Below are 21,545 nucleotides of genomic sequence, written 5' to 3' on the forward strand. Positions count from 1 at the left end.
TGACCTTGCAAAAATGTGGCTGCCTGCTACAACAAGACTCAACATTCTTTAGTGGAGGCTAAACTTTAACATGCATTACCCACAATGCCCAGTCAATAACAAAAACTACCATAGATGTGAATTCAAGGAAAAGTATTGTATCCAGAGTCAAGAGCGTGTTGTTGATGGAAACACACCCAAAGACAAACCAGACAGGAGAAACTGGCAGACAAGGATTTTCAATAATCATGATAAACATGTCTGAAAAATGCACAGTTTGTGAATTTTACAAACGATAGCCTCACCCACCCCCAACCTACTCGCGAGCTTGAGTGGCCCATGATTTTTAATAAAATTGGGATTTGGAATGGTTTGTACTGGAATGCCTGAGACAAACAACTTGAAAGTGATTAATGACGGCCAAACTTAATTATATATTTACACCTCCCAGTAGGACAACGGAGAGAATAAAATGTCTTACCTCTCTGTAGTGAGAGGGCTTTATTAAAATCTGACAACAACTATTTAGGAGCAATAATTGAGTTTTATGCAAGATTACACAGACTCTGCTTGCCTGGCATCGCAGCCTAACCACAGACGGCTAGAGCACTTATCCTGCTAACAGTGAGAAAACACAGTTGAACGGTGTACAAAACTAACCTTTAAAAGTACTTATCCTCATCTGTCAATGTGATCTTATAAAGGATTTCTATAATTTCTATAAACAACCATTATATTTCAGCTGAATCAGTAACATTATGCTCTTTAAACAGATAGTCAGACACCTTCTCCTTTACAACATTTGCCATTAATTCCCACTCCCCCCGCCCACCAGAAAGGGAATTTGGCTTCAACTGTCTTTTCTTAATCCACTAAGCAATCTCGTGAATAAAAAGATAATCACATGCCCTGCATGTCTGATGTAATTTTTATAAACCTTCTAAGTATTCTAATATTTATTTACCATTTTGTGAAAATAGTATTTACTGCACAAGTTGGATTACCTTCATTCCCCAGGGAAAACGCAACGTTGGGGAAGATACACTGAAAGGTCGGCTAAGTAGATGTTCTTTTTGCGTTAAATTTTGCTTAACGTTCTATGGAGGTTGGCATGGGGCTGGGGGATGATTGACGTGGCCTCCTTGGTATTGTTCGTGCTTTTCCTGTGTCCACTTATGTTGACACGGCCACTCTGGCAGATGCTACTCCTCCTTTTTCTGAGATGGAGAAACACTCTTTTTTCCCACATTCTGTTGTTCATGTTGGTCTCTCAAAAGCATGACCTCGCCCATTTTTTCCTTACTCTGCCTTTCTCGGGGAGTTGGTTTCCCTCACGACAGGGCGGGAGAACATCTGAGGGACTCGCCCAGAACTGTATCCACAAACAACCCATCCACAATGAGCAAGTATCCAGGGACAGAATTCAGGCGGTTCCCTTTTTTCTCATTCACAGACAGAGTAAGTTCATCCCCTGTTCCCTCGCAGCGCTTCTTCCAAGATCTGAGGGTAACTTGGTCTCTCTCTCACCTTGGTTGGAGAGTTGGAGACAAACAGCCCATAAGGCTGTTTTCTCCTGAAAGGGACCCTTAGTGTCCCCTCCTGGTAAGTGCTCCGAAATTGGTCTCCTCTAGAGAGTCTCTCTCTCCAGGTCAGACTATAAATATGTTGGCCAACACTCAGAACCTACGTGAAATTCCCCCTCCACCCCAAGATGAATTAACTCCAAAGAATTTGGAGATAAACTAAATTGCCTCTCTGCATAGTTCTATCATTCTAGCTGAAATGTGAAACAAATAAAATTCTCAGTGGAAAGACCAGTTTCTTCTTATTTAAGACAAACACATTTTTAAAAAATGTGAATGTTGGTATCTATTGAGCACTTTTTGGTTCAAGAAACACATGGTTGAGCACCAGCTACCTCCAGGCATTAACTATACAAAAATGTGTAAGACCAGGACCCCACCATCTAGTAGGAGAAACCTATCAACAAATGATCGTAATATAATGGGTTAACTACCACAAGAGAGCTGAGTAATAGAATAAAGCAAGTAACTAAGACACCAGATGCCAAAATGGGACTAAACAAGATTTCAGGGGCTGATTCTAAGGTATTACGTTCCTTTCCCTTTTGTCTCCAGTTGTGTTTCCATTCTTAAGAGGAGAATACATCACATGTTTTGGGGCTGTTTTTTTTCCAGCTACAAAAACGAAGTGAGCAGCCCATCACCGGTTACATAAAAAACTTCATTTCCAGTGTTATCTTTATTCCAAACCAGACAACCCATTGTTCAGCCTTACTATCATCACAGCTTACAATATTTTCACTTTGGTGAAGAAAATGTTTTCTGACTTGGAAAAATTCTTGTTCAGGACATTAAAGAACCTAGCTCCTGGTCAGAATGGACTTGATGGGCACAAATGTCATCTTTATAATGAGGGTATTCAATTAAATCTCCAGGGGAGACACGAAAACGTGTTGGATAAACTCACTTAAAATGCTTACCAAGCAAATACCTGCACCAAAGCAAAGAATAAACACACCCCATAGAAGTGCTCAAGGAAATACATTTCATAATATCAAATCTTATTTTGCACACAGAATGGATACATGTTCCTATTAAAATTTTTCAATTGAGACAGAAGGCAAAAAGGGTCCTAAGAAACGTAGAGAAGCTCTTTAGAGATTATCTCTCAGAACTTCCTCAAACAAAAAGTACAGCTAGATTACATGGTTAGAGAACAAGATAAGACACACTCTTGAGAACCGGCCTATACTGCCTAGTCCAGTTCCTCATCCTTCCGCTCCTGAACCCCCCAGAAGGACACTCACCCACACCCTCTGCTTCCCACCCCATCCCCACAGGTATGTGTGTGCATCTTCCTCTGGTACAGTCTCTCTTCCAGAATTTTTACACTAGGAAAAAACAGTTCCATGTGGTTATGAGATTCATGTATGTTAGGCAGAATTCAAGTTACTATCGATTTAGTTGAACTTAAAAACAAGATCGTACCTAACATGCTGAGGAGTTTGCCTTCAACTGAAACAAGTAAGAGAATGTCCTCAACATACATTAACTCACTTAGTTAATTCAAAACTAGCTTAATGATTACAGAGACTCATTGAAAAGTCTTTTTCACAATGGAAAAGATAACAATAAGCTCTTAGGAGCCATTTATCTAAAATCCACAGCCATCTTTCCTCATCCCTCACAAGAACCACATCAGAACAGTGAGAGACACAAACAACATTTCACAGAAGTATTAAAAATAGACTAGAACGGAATCTTGTCCAGTGTCCTACTGAAGAAGAAAATTATAGAAGGAAAAAAACACAGAGAAAAACTTACTTGCAGTATCCTGTGCCATTGTTGAAGGTAATACACGTTCCGTCGTTGACACAGGGCTCATGGCCGTCCCGACATTGCAATGCTAGAAATAAAAACAAACTCACATTAGAAATAAATCACTAATCATACCCCTCAGACAGCAAAGCAATGTTATCCCATCCGGGTCAACATTCACTCCCACATCCAACCTGATCTGGGGTTCTCTGTCGAGTTTGAATCAGTTTTTGTTTTCTTTTGGCTTCTTTTAGAAGCAAGGAAGCTCATCCCGAGTCTCTTCCCACAATAACTGTTTGGTGGTCTTGAATGATGCTCTTATTTCTCTGTGACTTGGTCTCCCCAGCTGTTACAACCCTCTCTCCCAATGACGCTGGGGAAACCCAAGCTATAATAGCCATGATATGCCATGAGCATTTTGGGATTAGGGTACTTCAGATAAGTGATGCCAGGATTCATCAATGCATCGTTAGGGAGACCTGGGGAGATACTAGGATACCGTGATACTAACGCATTACTTAAGTCTTCAAGTGAAGTTTCAGAACAGGCCACTTGAACAAACATCAATCATACTCATTCCACAAACTGGAGGTGAGAGCCTAGTATGTACCACGCATTATATTAGGACCCTGAGGCAAAGGGAGAAATAAACTACATAGAGAAATAAATAAAATCTAATCTCTCACTGTAAGGGGCTCACACAAAGGTGGGGAGTAGACCATGAACAGAGACTGCAGACGAGGGGGATCAAAGTAAAGAAAATGAAAAGTCAATTTTATACATACAGATAAAATAATAATTCTCAAATTCTTGAACCCCAGTTCCTTTACGAGACAACGAAAAGTCACTTCACCCCCCTAATCCCTCCCCCAAATAGACTACTCAGAAATAAACGGCAGTAGTAGAAAGTTTCATTGATTTCAGCCAAAAGAGGAGGAAAGCTACCCAAAATCTGCCACTCGCTTGCTGTACTATTACAATACCTTGATTGTTTCGCTTTTAGAGTTGGAATTTTCATTACAAAAACGCTTATCATAATTCTAATAACAACTGGAAAGCCAAGGCAGAAAGAAACCTAGTCAAATAATAAAAATCAAAATTGAAGTTCATGAACCTCTTCTGGGAGATTATTAAGATGTCCCTCTCCTAGGATGGCTCATGTATAAATACCTGAAACTTTGAGAATGGAGAAGTCTCTCCACTTTTAAGTTTCCTCCAGGCACACCACTCTAGGAAAAAACTATGCAATATCAGAGGCTCTCGGCCTGCCCTTCCTGGGCACCAAAACCAGCTTCTTTTCACAGCAGGGCCCAGGAACAAGGGGATGTTAGAACAGCTTCTCCATTAACGATTGCTGCATAAAAGCCCTGTATTTGCCTGTTATCAAGTGATGAACTATTCGAGAACATGTTTACAGAAATCTCCTCGCTTAAAATAGTAATATTTAAAAAACAGTAATACCAATAGCTGCTAACACGTAGCATTTACTAAATACCAGCTACTTTTCTAAGCACTTTACATAGACTAATTCCATCTTCCCAACAACCCTATGAAGTAGTTCATTGCTTTGTACCCATTCCACAGAAAGAAGAAGTGACCTGCCTATTGTCACACCAGTAAATTGAGGAGCCATTGAAGCTAGCAAGTCTGGATCCCACGCGAGTCTGTGCTCTTCGCTACAGTGAAACACGCTTCCCACTAGCCGACATTTTTCTTCTCAGGACGGGCAGAGGCATTATTATACCCATTCACGAGAAAGGAAGACCAAGAAAGTTAAGTGGCCCCCTCGTGGGGCGTCACACCTCTGGGACCCGGGACCCAGGTCTCTTACTGTACCCAGCCCCGTTTCCATGACCGCTGTTGGGGTGACACAAGCAGTTACCAGGCTGCAGCCCGAACAGACAGATTCAGGAAGAGGGTCATCCTGTCCATACCCCACTTCCCTGTAGGGCTCAAATGCTCCCTCTTCCCACACTGATAAGCCCCATACGACAACTATAATTAAAACAGTTAATGTCAGGTTATTTCCTCCGTACCAAAGTTCTCAAACTGGTTTTTTCATTCTCTTCGGACACTTTTATTAGTTACAATGAGCACTTCCTGACTTTTTTCTTTCTTTCTTTCTTTTTTTTTTTTAAATAAAACAAGAAAACCTCTCAGTAGGAAAGAAATGTCCTGCAGGCACAAACAGCAGCTGGGTCCTCCCCCTGGAGGAGTCCTAGTGGAGGGCGTCAGGGGACCCGAAATCCTGCCTCTACCCCTCACTAGCTGTGCTACTACCAGCAAAGCACAACCTTATGGGGGCTCATTTCCCTACCTGTAAACCAAACTGGGGTGAACTAAATGCTCCTGAAGGTCCCATGTGATCCAACACTGACACCTCCGTCATGAAAAGTATATGAGTAGCATGACTGGGACCAGGAGACATCTATCCAGAGGGCACAAGGCCCCAGCTGCCCATGACTCAGAAAGCCAGGGTGAAAAAAAAAAAAAAAAAAAAAATCACAGTCTGTTTCTATTAAGTGTCCTGGCAAATCATTACAGTGACAGGTTCAGAGAAATACAAACAACCCAAAGTCAATATGTGGCAATCAAGCTAGCAAATAACTTTACAGCCTAGCCTTAGTGAACCAATCAAAGCCAGTGACCAAAAAGGAGGTGGGCTTACGGGGCTAATAATTAATGCCGTTTGGCTGATCTGTGGGGTCACGCTACCTTGAACCTTTAACATTTACTAAGCCACGGCTCTCAAACCTCAGTGTGCATCAGAATCATCTGGAGAGTTTGGGGGGGCCCCACCCCCACAGGTTCTGGATCAGTAGACCTAGGGGGTCTGGGAATCTACATTCCTGACAAGTTCCCAGGTGGCACTGATGCTACCGTCCTGAGGAACACATTGAGCTCAACTGTCCTAAGACCCGTGTGTTCACTCTCAGGGAGCCCCTAACGCTGTAGAAACTACTAGAGGTGTTGGATGACCCAGACAATTACACATCGCTTGAATAAACTAAAGAAAAATAAAATTTGAGACTCATGACTTTGGTCAGGGGCTATTTCTAAATGAAGGCTGTCGTTACTTGCTGTACAGGGAGAAGTTAGAACCTGGATAACTCAAAGCCATGACAGTGACTGGTCAAGATCTCATTTCAAAATTCAACTTCCGTTTTTCCCCAATGGACTCCGTATCGATTTAGCAATGAAGCTGAAAGCAGCTTTATATTGACAGAGTAAAAAACAAAATGCTCAATCATACCACAGTTGAAGAACCCATGTTTAAATTGATGTTTGAATAGACTCACAGAAACTAGTCACTCAAAAAGAATGACTTTTTCCCAAATTTTCATCTTAAGCCATAGCGGCAGTCACTCAGTAAATACTGGCTCACTGAAATCAACCTCTTATTCTGTGTGTGTGTGTGTGTGTGTGTGTGTCCCCTCCCCCAAAAGAGGGCAAAAACAAAGAGAAGCAGTGAACTTAAATTTCATCGCTCCATCACATGGCAATGTGACATAAAATCTAGAAGCCGATTTCTAATTTTCACACATTTTCTGTGCAGCGTATTTGGGGACTAGTCATCTAATATTCAGAACACACAGAGCGTCACTATGTGTAGTGTAGGTCCTTCTATCACGGACACCATGGCTGATAGGAAAGACAGATAATAAACGAATACATAAACAAAAGCATTTCAGACAGTGGTAAGCAATGGATTCTGTTGGAAACAGAACCCAGTTATGAGTCATCACAAAGGCTGGAGGCATAGGGCCCTACTTTAGAAAGGGCCACCAGGAATGGCCTCTCTCAGGGGGTATCTTTGAGCTAAGATTTAAACGGAGAAGAATCAGGAAGACGTGGGGGAAGCGGAATCCCTGGCAGAAGAAGCAGTGCATGTGCAGTCCTGAGGTGGGAATGAGTCTGGCATTCCAGGTTCCAATGGCTACAGCTTATGAAGCAAGGCAGAGAGTAACAGGAGCCAGGCCAGGGAGGGAGGCAGGGGTTAGATGACAGCTTCTGCTCTAAGGGGAGGGGGAGCTCCTGGGCTGCTTTACGCAAGGAAAACACAATCAGATTTATGTTTGAAACAAGTCATGACTGTACAACGTTCCAGCGAGCAACGTTTTTTTCTGTTCCTATGTAAGCTAATTCAAGTCATTGCTTTTTAGACTAGGCTTGAAGACATCCACTTTCTAAGCTCTTCCAAAATGGTAAAGATTTTATTCTAATCACATGTAACCTCCCAGAAGCACCACTTGCAACATGCCACTCTGCCACGCTATAATCTGCAATGGCTTTCAGTTCTTACTCAATTCTCAGAATTCACTCTCAGTTTGGCTTCTGAAGAACCAGTAGAGAGGTCTATGCAGAACCTTCGCACAGCACCAAGCTTGGCACCTTTTCTTACTCCTTCCAGTCTAAACCCTCATGCCCACCTTCAAGATGGCAGCCTACCCTACCTGCTCAGGATTACCTCCCACCACTTTGAATGCAGTCTCTTGCCTGAACAGATCACCATTGAACTCAGTTCCATGCCTCCACTTGTATCTTAGCTTCCTCAGATTGCTACTTCCCCTTTATATCTAAATTCTACTCATTCCTCGGAGGCCCAGCTCACCTCCTGCCTCGCCCACAAAGCCTCTCCCTTGATGGTTCGGTCCTCACAGGCCAACCCAACTCTTGTTAACACTCGTAACTCACAATTGAGCCCTTCATTCCACACTGTCTTCTAACTCTCTCTGCTTTCCACTTCTAAGTTCCTAGAGGATAGAAAACATTTCTTCTCTTCTACAGATTTGAGGCAATATAGCTTTGTGGTTGAAAGCATAGGTTGCTGAAATCAGGATCTGGGTTTGGATTCTTGCTCCATCATTTACTATCTATCTCTGTATCCTCTTTGTGCTTCGGTTTCTTCACCTGTAAAATAATGTATCTCAGAGCCTAGGCAAGAATTGACTGAATTAATACATTACAGAGCCTAGAACAAGGCCTGATACGTAGCCAGAGCTCAAAAAAGGCTAGCTCACAAAGTGGGTACTTCCATGCTTGGTAACTGATTGCACGGCAAATGATGCCTTTTGGGAAACTTGCTACATCAATCAAACACCAGTTGAAACAAATGGAGAAATCTGGAAAAATAGAGGAGCCCTAGGCAATTTAGGATGTAATATCAATCAATGGAAGCAATTCTTCCCAGTTGCCTTTAGTAACATCTAATAAAAGACATACTGAAATATTATTACAAAAAACTAGAGGTCACAGGTCACTGGTCCTTTAAAAAAAAAAAAATGTATAGCACCACAGGCCCAAGAAGTGATTCAGAAAAGGTAAAATAAACACTACATATGAGCAAAAATGTCATTCAGTTTTAATACAGTTCTAGTCATATTTGTGGAACAGCTGCTGTAAGCAGGGCCCTCCACTACGCATGGCAGGAAAATGAAACAGGGATAAAACAATTCCTATCCTCAGGGTCTAGTCTACACAGTCTAGTGGAGGGAGGTTAGGGGTAGGGCCAGAGGGGATGCGACCAAATGACTCTAATATGAACGAAATGAAAATCGCTTTCATTATATACCTCTAGCAGACCCTCTTCATCTCCATCTCAGAATCACTCCAAAAAGAACCTGTAAGACATACATTAAGCCTTGTGGTAGAGCACTAGGTGACACTCAGTCCAGACAAGGTTCTTGTGTGCAGACAAGTTCATCAGCCTCATGTGTATATACAAGCAAGACCCTCCACCAGCAAAAAGATTACAACTCACTTTATTGCAATGGTCTGGAACCGAACCCGCCGTATCTCCCCGTTTGCCTATAAACACGGCTGCAAACAGCAGAACAAGCTGTCACGGATGTTAACCAGTTCCAACGCCTCAAGAAACTTTCCCATTTAGGGACAGGCCCAAGGTATCCAAACTTGATGGAATCTGCCTTAAATTTACCTTTAGGCATTTACCTAGGTTTTCCAGGGCTTTGCAGCATCATGCCAGCTACTGGTTTAAAAGCCTCCCTTTGTTTTAGGAATCTCTAACACGAGTAATTAAGTCTATACCCCAGCAGGTGTAATCAGAGCAGCCCTCAAAGTGTTTCACTTGTTGCATTCACATGTAATCGTTTTAAATTGGCATTACTTGTTGCTTTGCAGCCTCTTCAAATAAGCCTCTGTTGTCTGTCTCACATGATTTTTTTCATCCCCTGCTCCCTCTGTCTGCAGTGTGGTATCTGTATGTACTTATATCCACTGCTCACTCAAAAGACATGTCAGTGCTTTGACTAGTCGGGGTTCCTCCGTAAAATATGTCAAGAGGAGGTATGCAGGGTCCGTTTATTAGGTTGGTGCAAAAGTACCTGCGGTTTAAAAGGTTAAAAATAATTGCAAAAACCACGATTACTTTTGCGCCAAGCTAATAATTTTCTCTTCAACGTTTATGCAAATTTCAAGCAGCAGCATTTGAGAAAGACGAAGTCTGAGTTTTGGCCCCAGGACTTTCTTTCGCTGTGGCTGGCTGCTGCTGTTTCAGGCACATGGTGTCTGGTCGAGGCTCAGGAAAATGAACAAAGCACAGTTTTCTGAAATGACTGCTTGCATTATTACCCAAAATAGGAGAATTGAGGGCAGACAGGAAGACATCAGGGATTTGCAATAATTCTTGTAGCACCCTGCAATTTCAAACAACAAAGCTTTCATTAAATATTTTTTATTCCATTTTTTGGGATCAAGCCACGAAAAGAAAAAAAAAAATCCAAACAAACAAAAGTACAGAAGCTTCAAATCCCAAGTGGTACATTGAAATAAAAACAAAGTGGAGAAACATCTGTCTTCCTCCTTGAAATTCGTCTTGATTAAAAAGGCAAGGAAATGCAACAAGTGAGATAACAATTTTATTTTTCTGCTAATGTTCTGAAGACTTCTATGCCCATTTATAGATATTATCTAATAGAAAATGTGTTTTCTACTTAAGAGATGCTGATACCAGGACCCACAAATAACGAAGGCTTAGGCTATTGGGTTCATGGCAAAATGTGACTACTTTTCAAAAACAGGTATGCCTTGATTTAAGAAGATATAACCAACAAAAACTGAAGTTACAAATAATATATGGGTATTTTTGACATTACTAATAGAATTTTTTTGTTTTATAGTCATCCCAGTGAGTTCGCAACTATGATTGGCTTATCTTGGATACCTGAAATCTAGCCCAGTGCCTGGAGCACAGCAGGTATACTCAATACTCATTAGATATTCAATGAACTAACTGCCCGTAACTAGGCAAAACCTGTAAACAACCTCAACAATCAGTCTGTATGTTTAGAATGTTCTAAGGCTCCCATTTTAATAAACACAGGGCCGCCCAAAGTGTAACTGTGCCTGTTAATTCTGATTTCATTTTGTGTAAAGGGGTAGAACAGGAAAATGAGAAGGCAAATATAGTGCAAATTGCCTGGCCTTCAACAGGGATACGAAGTTCAGAAAGTGGAACTGTACTTGTCTAATCTTCACAAAACTAGAACATTTTTGGAAGTTCCTGCCTTAACATTTGCATGAATGAAGACACACCCTCCCCCACCCTTCCCCATGAATCTTAAACCATGTGTAAGTATGGTAAGAATTGATTTAAATGGATTGCAGAGAAGCCAAAATAATTTACATTTACATGGAAAATGCGGAAAACATAGTAACAAAAATTCCAAGTGAACGGTAAGCTCAGATAGTATGTTTTCGTTGTTCAGTACCATCTTCCCCATGAGTATTTCACTGATCTATGTCCATAGAACAATAGGCACCAATCTGATCCAAACCAGCCCCAATGTATTGCTTCACTCGAAGTATCTAACCCCTTGTAAAATGACACTGACCAAAATAATTACAGGGTTTACATATCCAAAAGGTTCAGGATCTTGGTGTAATCAAACCCAACAGAGGGGGAGAAGTTATATCATATGGAGAAGTTAAAATTATTCTCTACACAAAAGGCTATATATCTGTGTACTGCTTAGTGGTCAAAAAAGGCCAACCCGAAGTGTTAGTCCATTGTCTTCTCTTAGATCTTCTATTATCTGTTCTGTTCTATGAGCTGTATCTATTCTGTTATCAGAGATAAATTCCGCCTGTCGTCAATTTCCTGTGCATTTAGTAAATGCTCCCTTTTTAAAGACTATTTTGTTAAGTACAGCTTCATTTTTTTTTCACAGCCCTTAATTTTAAATACATGCTTTTAAGTACCCTTGCTGGAAAAGAATTTTATAAATATATATAATCTTGTTGCTACCCACCCAACAGAAACAAAGTGTTCTTTTAGCTTGAATTGTTTAGAACGCTTTTTAAATGGAGCAGACAATTTCTATTGTCTGTTAGAGTAGACCCCCCCAAAAAAAGAACAAGTTACAAAATTATTGTTAAAAATGAAAATGGAAAAACCTAAGATGGTTATATGTTATTATATAAAATCATGGAGACTTCCCAAAACCAAATGGGGGAAATCCAGAGAACAGACTCAGATTTCCCACAGGCATCCTACCCCACAGCCTTTGACAGAAACCCTGGGTTGGTAACAATGAAAACTACTCACAAGAACCGAGTCACACAACATCGTAATCAATGTACTGTGCTAATGGCTGATAGGAGGCCTGAGTCCCAACATAAGATCCCACCCGTGTAGAACTAACCATTCTGAAGTCAGGGTTTGCAGAAGCGAAGGTCCTAGCATTTGGGTTATTTCTATATTATGATCTGGGTCACAGAGGTTTTATACCTTCAGCTAAACAAAACCTTATTCACCTGTGGACAACATTCAAATTCCTACACACATCACTGAGAACTGTCTAAACCCAAGATCTCAAAAGGTCCTAAACCCTGGGCTCATACCCAGAATACTCCAGATAAGCATAGAAACCAGCCTTGCAAAGAAAATATCTGAATCTGGAAATGGCCAATGCATATTGTCTCCATTTCCAGAGGACACGGCGGGGGCAACAACCTTGGAACAGAAGAAGGAAGATAGAAGAAAAACATCACATCTTTATTAAATACCAAGGGGAGAAGAAAATATAAAACATAGCCCCAAACTTCAAATTTTATTGAGTCTTGTTTTCAATTACTCCTGTCTTTTAATTTGTTTCTTCAAACACAAATCAATGCCAACTCACACCAACATAACTTGGGCCCAATGGTCAACATAAAAATAATAATGTATACTTAAAGATAGCAGATGAAGAGCTGATCATTTCAGTGTTCAATTGATTCCTTGTAAAAACCCAGTTGTCCAACCCCATAAATCTTTCACCTACTCAAACTCTACTGTGAGTATAATCAAGAATTTATCTCTATGACTATTTAGATTTCTGTGAAGTCATAACAGTCATTTTAATAAAAACCACCCAACTCACTAATAGACAGTCAACGATCTGGTTTGCAAATATTCACGTCCATTCTTGCTCATCCGATTGTTTTTGGATGAGCAAAGAAAAGTAGCAGAGACAGAAAATTTGAAGACACCAATAAATGACCATATCAAAACTTAAACTTTCCATGTTTGTGTCTTCAAGCACCAGAGGAGATCTAGGGGTCCCCATTTGCATCAACACCTGATTTGGCAAAACCAAAAGTTACATTGCCTTTGACAGGTTTTTTGGGGTCTAGAAGAGGCCCAAAGACTTCTCTTGTTTCATCTTCAGCCCAGAGTTCTCAGAAAGAACAACAGAAATGACCTGTAAGTTCAAAAATATTAAATTAAAATGGGGGGGGAGGGAAGAGGGTAAATTCTGCAAGAGGAGTTGATTTTCTGGAGCCCAGCACTTTAAAAAAAAAAAAAAAAAGGAGATGCCCTGGGCCACCACCCATTTCGTCTGCTTCGCTGCCACTTCTTCTGCCCAGCAGCCCAAGAGAGTTCCAGCAAAAGGCAGATTGTGGACTCGGCAACCCCTACACAAGGTCTTCTCCACCTCGCTGCAACCCACTGGGCTGCCAGGCACATGGTAAATGCTTGGAAAATGTGTGCCAAGCCCAACTGTGGAAGGAGCAGGCCAATAGTTTTCAAACTCCCTCCAAGAGAACATAAACAACTCCTTAATTTCCCACAAAAGACAGAAATAAAATCTGCAAAATGATAGTTTATTCTAGCTTTTTAAGGTCACAGTGACCTGGCCGAGGAGATATTTTAATCTCTCCTGTTTATCACTCTTAAAATACTCTCCTCAATAAAAATTCATTTCATGCTGGGGACCTGGAAGTGACACATATGTTAAACAAGAGGGATTTACAAAGGGAGTTCTACCAGTTACGCCACTCCAGGCCCGGTGGGAACGGTGGGAAGGTCCTTCCCACCATCACCTCATCACCTTAACAGGATTAAGTCCTTTGGAAAACCAGCATTAAAGCAAGTAACCCTCCGTTTGAGCAAAGAGACAAAGGATTTAGTGAATGTGGTTATTAGTGTAATGCGAGTGATTAAATAATAGTTCTCCTCCCCTCCAAAGCACACATGACCTCATCGAAAATATTGAAACCGAGGCTTTGTAATCACTTTGGCTATAGGCCTAAATATGTTACCATAGGACATTTCAAATGCTCTAAGTGTTATATTTAAAATATCAAGGGAATCAAGTACCCTCTGCTTCGTGTAATCGGGCTTTAGAATGTTAAGTAGAACAAGTTTATAAATTTGAGCAGAGTGAGTTTCTGTCTGTACCCTTGCACCGCCACAGAGAATAACCCCCATCACCATCCTTCCAAAGACACAAGGAATAACTCTAACAGTGTGAATTTCAGTAATTAGCCAGGCATACCCTAAATTAGTTGGCTGTCATGGTCCCTCCAGTAAAACAAGAGTAACAAGCACCTACCCTACCTAAAGATGGAACTGGTGTTGACGTGGCAACAAGTATTGAGGATTAGCACCCCAGCTTCCAATGCACAGGGATTTTCGGCTGATTTCCCTCTATGTCCCCACCCAAACCTTTCGAAGGCCAAACAGAAAACACTGTGGCCGAACAAATCAGAAAGTCCGTTCACAACCTTCCATTTGTCAGCCCTGAGGAGGCAGACTACCCAGGTCAACTGGCCAAAGACCATATATCCTAAAAGTGCCTTTATAATTTATAAACAGTTTTGTACAATGATCTCATTTGATCCCCGTAACAACCCCGTAAGGCAAGCAAATTGGCATCAGCACCATCTTACAGAAGAGGAAACTGCAACCCGAAGAAATAAGGGACTTGCCCAAGGTCACTCCAGTCAAGTGGCCAAACGAGGACTAGAACACAGGTCTTTCACCCACTAGTCTGGCATCCTCTCATGCATTACATCCGTTGAGATGCGATCAGAAAAACCTGATATCCACCCAGACTTTCAAATCTCTATAATACACATTTGTGACTGTAACATTCTCGTGTAGATAAGCACCCACGTACCAGCTATGTACATGAAAAACACTTATGCCAAGATCAGCTAGTGACCAAACGCTTGTCAAAAACAAAACCAAGACTGAGTTCCCAGGACAAGAGGGGCCACCAGCGCTGCGTATCAGAGCCACGCTTCACAAACATGCCCTAATAAGGACTGACATCCATTCTTTCATATCACTCCTACCTCCACAACAAAAGAACCCCACTTTTGACAACTTGCCAACTCTAGAATTCAATCTACTGCTATGTATTATTTCTCAGGAAAAACACAAAAACAAATGACCCTGTGAGGTAAAAGAATGGGTGAAATTTTATAGAGTTCTTCCTTTGTAAAACTGTAACGAGATACCATTGCTTCTCAGTCATAGAGTAGCATCACAGATGCAAAAGGACATTATGGAACCAGATCATAAGAATGACGATGACTTATGTTGACAAGATTTTACTCAAAAGAATGGTGACCCTATTAAAAGTGAGCCACCCATCACCATTTGATCAAGCAATTTAATTGATCAGAAATAAATCCTTCCAAAGAACTCATCTGCAGTTCAGTTGGCGAAAACTGAACCACTACACAGGAAAAGTGTGGCCTGCTACTCAGAGAAGGCGGGTAATCACTAACGTGGTAAACAAAGATGCCATTAAGAGACAGACAATTTTCTTCATCTGGTCTGCTTTTCTCCACTTAATCAACTGAGAGGGGAAAAAAAAAAGACAAAAACTCACTTTCCCAAACCAAGAAATAAACTATCCAGACACATACCCTGAATGATACTGGATCCCACTTGAGCAAACCTCAGACAGCTCACAGTTCTATTTTTCCACAAAGCGGAGAATACCAGACTCTTGCTTGCCTTCCAAAGCCAAAAGGATAAATTTCATCACTACAGTTTGATACACTTTTCCATAAAACACCACCTTCCTTCACGTCCATGGCACTTAAGTACTGTAGAAAATGATGACATGTTAAAACAGATGATTTTTCTGTGTCTTTAGGACATTTTTAAAAGGATATCTGACACCAGATACCAATTCTGGTCATGAACTGGTGGAAAATAAAAGTTTCGAACTACCATCGGTCTATCATAAGTAATATACTCTCTAATTCAGGAAATCGGATAACAGAAACTTACGGAGAAAAATGGATTTTGAAACGTCGCAGGCCAAAAAGAAAACTGAACGGCTATAATTGAGAAAAAAAGGAAATGGGCGACTTCTTTTTTTGCATCTAAGCCCCACTTCTGAAACAACAGCTGTCTTTGCTCAGCTGGAGGAAAACCACAGGACTTGGAATAACTCACTGAATGTACTGTCCCCTCCTTAGGTTAAAATGACATTGTTGAGTCACCCTCAGTAGGACATGTGCTTGGTTTAACTCGTTTTTCCAGTAACAGTAATGAACTAAGCTGCTCTAATATGGAAATGATTTGCACCCTCACAACTAAAAAAAAAAACATGCAGGTACTTGGAAATACCTCCAGACAATGGAATACGTGTTCCTGAGTTTGCCTGGCGGTGCTGTGGAGCCAGAGTGAGTTTTAGCCCTCTCCGTAATTTACTCTGCAGCCTCTCCACAAATGATGACCCGTGTTAATCCTTTTTGTTTCATTACAAGAGCACAATTTCTTCTAATTACCAAAATAATCTTGCACTGCCATTTACTCTGGTGTATCTTTGTCTTAGCTAATCCTCATAATCCTGGGCTTCCCGACTCTGAAATGAAATGAACTACTTTATTTTCTTTCCTCCTGAGGACAGGCCTTGCTCAACTCTCGGTGACACTGTGAACGGTCTACAACAAATCGACAATGCTTGCAAGCTACCGGTATCATTCGACAGCATTCCATGGGAAAGTGGTACATTCTCTGTTCTCTTGCTCTGTCATTTCTAGCTTGCTCTCTAGTTCAGGCCAAAAGAATGATTTAAAAATCAGCAAACATTTATCACGCCCTAAAACGGATTATGAAGCGGGTTAATAAGCACGATAATGGCGGGGAGGGAAGGCTTAATGACATCAAACGAGGGTTTTGCACCAACATAGGCCATGAAAAGGAAACTTGACTGTTCTCCTCAGATCAAAAGCAGCATTCTTTCTCAAGGAGAGTTAATGTAATGCACATACATCCACCATTCTCATTTCTTCTACTCTGGAAAGAGAGCGTTTGCCCTCAAAATTTCAATTCAAAAACTATGTTGCAGAGGGACACTGGAAATATTGGGAGTAAAAAATTATCTAATGAAAGAACCAATTGCTTTGACATTAAACTCTTCAGTTCATTCTGGACCAGTGGTCTGCAAAATGAGATGTGTGTATCGCAGAGGTGGAGGGATGCTAGACCATCCCCTGGGGATACCAGACAAACTTCTAAAATATCTACATATTTACAGTCTAACAAACAGTTCTTGCACTTTACTGAGAGTTAACATACACATGTATGGTTTCATCTTGTACATGCATGTCATTTATAAATATTTATTTACTTACTTGGAGGAGAGGATCCTCCTCAAGGAAGGAAAACGTTTTCCTTGGGGCATATGTTTGTTTTTTAAGTTTGGAGGTGCCTGCTTCATCCCTGCATTACACAAACGAGGACACACACAGCCCTAGGGGTACACAGCAGTTGCGCGGAGGATGCAGACCCTGGATAAACCTGGTACAAATTCCTAGTGTCTTTATGCCATTCACTGTAAGGTAAGTGACAGCCACTCTTTTCTGCAATCAGATTTGGGAGACAAGTCTGGGAACATGTCTCCGAGTGGAAGGGACCACAGAAGGGTGACCAAGCTTCTGTGCCTGGCTATCACCTCGCCATCTAACCCAAGGCCAGTCGCTTCAGTCTTCGGGCCTTTTTGGTTCCTTCTTACTCGAATTTTACGATTGGCGGGTTTAGATTTTCATCCCACCTTTACTTGCTTCTACATGTCACTCTTCTAACTAGAAAGTATCAGCCTCTCCTCCCCACCGATCACATGCCTTGCCTCCCTCCCTGATGAGGCCCTGCCTTTGCCCACCCTCCATTCCTGTGGATGGTTTGTATGATGTAAAGGGTTTGTAAGCATCCTCAAGTTACTTCCAAGGGCCCCCCAGTACTCCTGGACGGACTATGAGCTCCTTAGTGTCCAGTGTCGGGGCAGCATTCTGCCTGGGGCACCAACATATATCATCAACCTGATCGAGCTGACGACCCACAGCCCTGCTCCTGATGCAAATCAGCAAAACCCCTCATTTAAGGGGGAAAGTAATAGGAACCTAAATCACCCACCTACTGAAGGCATACGGTCTGGCACAAGAAAGTGAAGTTGAGACCATGCCTAGGTATGGCAGGCTATGAGGACAATCGCTCTGAACTCAGCAGAAACAGAATGAGGAAGTGGGGAGCAGCATAGAGAAGTGTTAACTCATGCTGGTAGGATGCCCCCCTCACTCAACACAGCCGAGTTCACGTCCCAGCCATTGCCACCCCGTCAAAACAAGTACTAATTAAATGAGTGAATACGTGAGCCGTGCTTACAGCCCAGCACTGCTGGTCAATAGTCTTACCCTCATTCTGTCAAGCACAGCAGAAGCAACAGGAGGAGTGGTACCTCTTTCTCTGCAGACTCTGGGGGCTCCATGGCAGGATTTTCACCTCCCCAGAGCAGGCTGAGATTCAACTTCCCTTTTCAGGTTTTGTCAACATCTCTAAAGGTTGCATGGCATATTTCCCACATGTGGAAAGATAAGGCTCAATTCCCAGGCAATAGAGCACACTTTTTTTTTTTTTTTCATTTTATTGGGGAACAATGTGTTTCTCCAGGGCCCATCAGCTCCAAGTCATTGTCCTTCAATCTAGTTGTGGAGGGCGCAGCTCAACTCCAAGTCCAGTCCCCATTTTCAATCTTTAGTTGCAGGGGGCACAGCCCACCATCCCATGTGGGAATTGAACCGGCAACCTTGTTGTTCAGGGCTCGCGCTCTATCTAACCAACTGAGCCATCCGGCTGCTCCTAGAGAGCACTTTTAAGGAAGCAGCCTCATGTGAGGGATAAAGCAGTGGACCAAGGGCTACAAGTCAGGCACCTTGTCTTCAAACCACCACTGACTGTTTCTGTGCTCTTGAAAATGTACTTACTTTTCCAGGGCCTACATTTTCTGATCTGTTTTTTTTTTAGTTTTTTTTTAAATGATTAGATGACCTATAGTCCCATAGCCAATGAGGTAGTAGCTTATAAATATTTTTTACTGTGATCTACAATAAGAAATGTATTTTAAGTCAGAACTCAGTATTCACATAGATATGTATGTAGCAAAACACAAAAATTTCAAGAAACAATGCTTAGCCGTACTATGTATGATTTCCTATTCTATTCCATTTCCCCCAAAAAAAAGTACTGTGCGAGACCTACCACATTGGTTCATGACTCACCAGTGGTCACAATCTGCAGTTTAAACAAAGCAGGACTAACGCATAGTAGTAAAGAGTGTGGCCTTGCAGACAGACAGACCCAGGGCCACCATTAACAAGCGGCATAATCTTGGGTAAGTCATCAACCCTTTCAACGTGGGTCTTGTAGATCAAAGATGGAAACACCAGGGTTGTTCCAAAAATTAAGCAGGTAATGAATAATGGAAAACACTTGGCTGCCCTGTGTCTGACAGAGAACAAGCACTGGATGAAAAGTTATGGTGATGATTAGTCACAGCAATGTCATTATAACGAAATTCAAAGACTCCAAGAGACAGCAAACTAAGTGGACAGGAGCTGGGCAAAGGAACAGGCTCACCATCCGCAAGCATCGATAACCAGCAAGACAGAGGTCGGGTTTGCCCCGGTCTGTGCTCCTGGAAGGCATTTTTGTGTGCTTTCTTCACAGCAGCCCCTCAGAACTATACCAGTGCCCGGCATGTAGTGGACACTCACGTATGTGTTGAAGGAATGGATAAACACATCTGAAGCCTACCTCTAAGCACTGGAAGAGCTGTGGGAAGATCGCAGCCAAGCTTGCATAGCTCCCTGTGCCCTAAAGCTCAGACACCTGAGACTGCTCCAAGTTCGAGGTTCTGAAATTATAATTCCCAGAACAGCAGCAGAATCACCTGTGAACTTGCCAGAACTGCAAATTTCCAGGTCCCACTCCAGACTTACAGAATCACAACCTCTGGGAGGGGGGGAAGGCGCCCCAGCAAACCCCCAAAACCCGATGCACACTCAACTTTGAAAACCACTGCTCCAAACCATGAAGACTTGGAACCCTGCAGCAATCCGGGGGAACTATATGTACAGCCAAAGGGACTTCTGGAAAGTTCATTAGTCCTAGGAACTAGTTACTCATCTAGTTCAATCAGTTAAAATTAGTTTGTCATGGGTTGATCAATCAAAGAATACATTTATTAACACATCACAAGATTGAATCTTCTCCTTCAGAAAGTCATGGAAAAGCTTGCTAATTTCTATAAAACCCTAATTTTCCAAAAGGCACCTGAGTTTGAAGCCCTGCAGTCCCATCAGACTCTAGTTTGAAACAAGAATTAGAGAAAACACAACGATTTTTATCAAAAGGTAGGAAAACGTAACTATCTTCTTTCCACTCTGGAAAGAATTGCTAACATATCGGTACCTTCCAAGGGCAAAAGGATGTCTTTTAAAAACTGAAAGATTCCACATTTCTGCCAATAAAATAATGATCCAATTACATTCCAAGGGACAGAGAGAAGACCCAACTTTGGTTCTCCATCCAGCCCTGGAGAACCAATAGTGGGACTTTGGGTGAGGCTTCATAGGGACTCTGCATCAGTCTCCACAAATGAACACATGGCCGTGTAAAGGCTACAACACACATGAAAGTGCTCCGCAAGCTATTAGATATGATCTTTTCAACATGCAAATTTATTCCTGGGAACCCATTCCTTCCCTCCCACTCACAGTGACCAAAATGATTTATTTTAGAAAGTGGTCCTAAGTGGCTAGGCAGCAGTTTTAACAAAAATGTAAACTAGCAAAGATACTGAAGACTTTCGTACACATAAAGAAGCAGGAAGCCACAGATGTGACGGCTCTCAAATGACAGAGAAATATGTGAGAAAAATGGCCCTGAGTCCATTGGCTCTTTCTAGTTTGGACTGGCAAAAAAATGGAGCTGGAAAGACATGGTGTTTAAGCAGGAAAATTAATGGCAAACAATAAATAAAGTGCATTAACTTCAAAGCCTCACCAAAGAGTATGTTTAAAGGCAAGTTTGGGAAGCAGGGTTTAGGGGGGGCTGTGTTTTTGTCAGGTCTGACTTACCCTTCACTATGGGCAAGCTGTGTTTTCAGGTGACCCCAAAGAAAAAGTGGGGCCACTATCATTGTCACTCATGCTGACCAGATGCTGACGAGATGATTGCACACCAACAGTTCTCAGACTCGGGTCTTGTGTCATTGGGTGTGTCCATCTATGTCACTCCACAGATGGTTATTAAACTAGTTACAACTTCCCTAAATCTTCTCACTAGGCTGGAGCAACTGAGTACAGGCGCTATTATAAGATAATGTTTTAAAAACAGTTTCAAGGTCCCTTCCTCTTCCCAACACACACACACACACACTTAAAGCAGGGGGGTGTTTGTTCAATTCAAATACTTAAATCATCAAATTTCAAATTTAAAACTTGACCATAACCATCAATATTCCTTTACTGCAGTGGATGTAACAAGTCTATTCATTTCAATCTGTTATGAATAAAAAAAAAAATATCATCAGTTCCCAATTTTCTACGAACAACTTATGTGTATTTTGGATAATCTGTGTGTCACGGGAGCAGCCCTGCTGTCAAAGCTCTCCTCGGGATGATGGAGAATGGGGAATC

General features: G+C 41.7%; 1 protein-coding gene across 2 annotated transcripts in view; it reads right to left on the reverse strand.

Moving 5' to 3' along the window:
* Positions 1 to 21,545, reverse strand: part of NOTCH2 (notch receptor 2) — a 156,146-nt gene that overhangs the window by 107,203 nt on the left and 27,398 nt on the right. For both annotated transcript variants that reach the window (XM_074319094.1, XM_074319093.1), the window contains one exon: positions 3,327 to 3,408. Coding sequence is in view for 1 of the 2 variants with exons in the window: in XM_074319093.1 (XP_074175194.1) it covers positions 3,327 to 3,408 (82 nt within the window). In the remaining variant the exon portion in view is untranslated. The remainder of the gene's footprint in view (positions 1 to 3,326; positions 3,409 to 21,545) is intronic.

The sequence above is a fragment of the Rhinolophus sinicus genome, linkage group LG14, assembly GCF_036562045.2.
Source record: "Rhinolophus sinicus isolate RSC01 linkage group LG14, ASM3656204v1, whole genome shotgun sequence".
Taxonomy (NCBI): domain Eukaryota; kingdom Metazoa; phylum Chordata; class Mammalia; order Chiroptera; family Rhinolophidae; genus Rhinolophus; species Rhinolophus sinicus.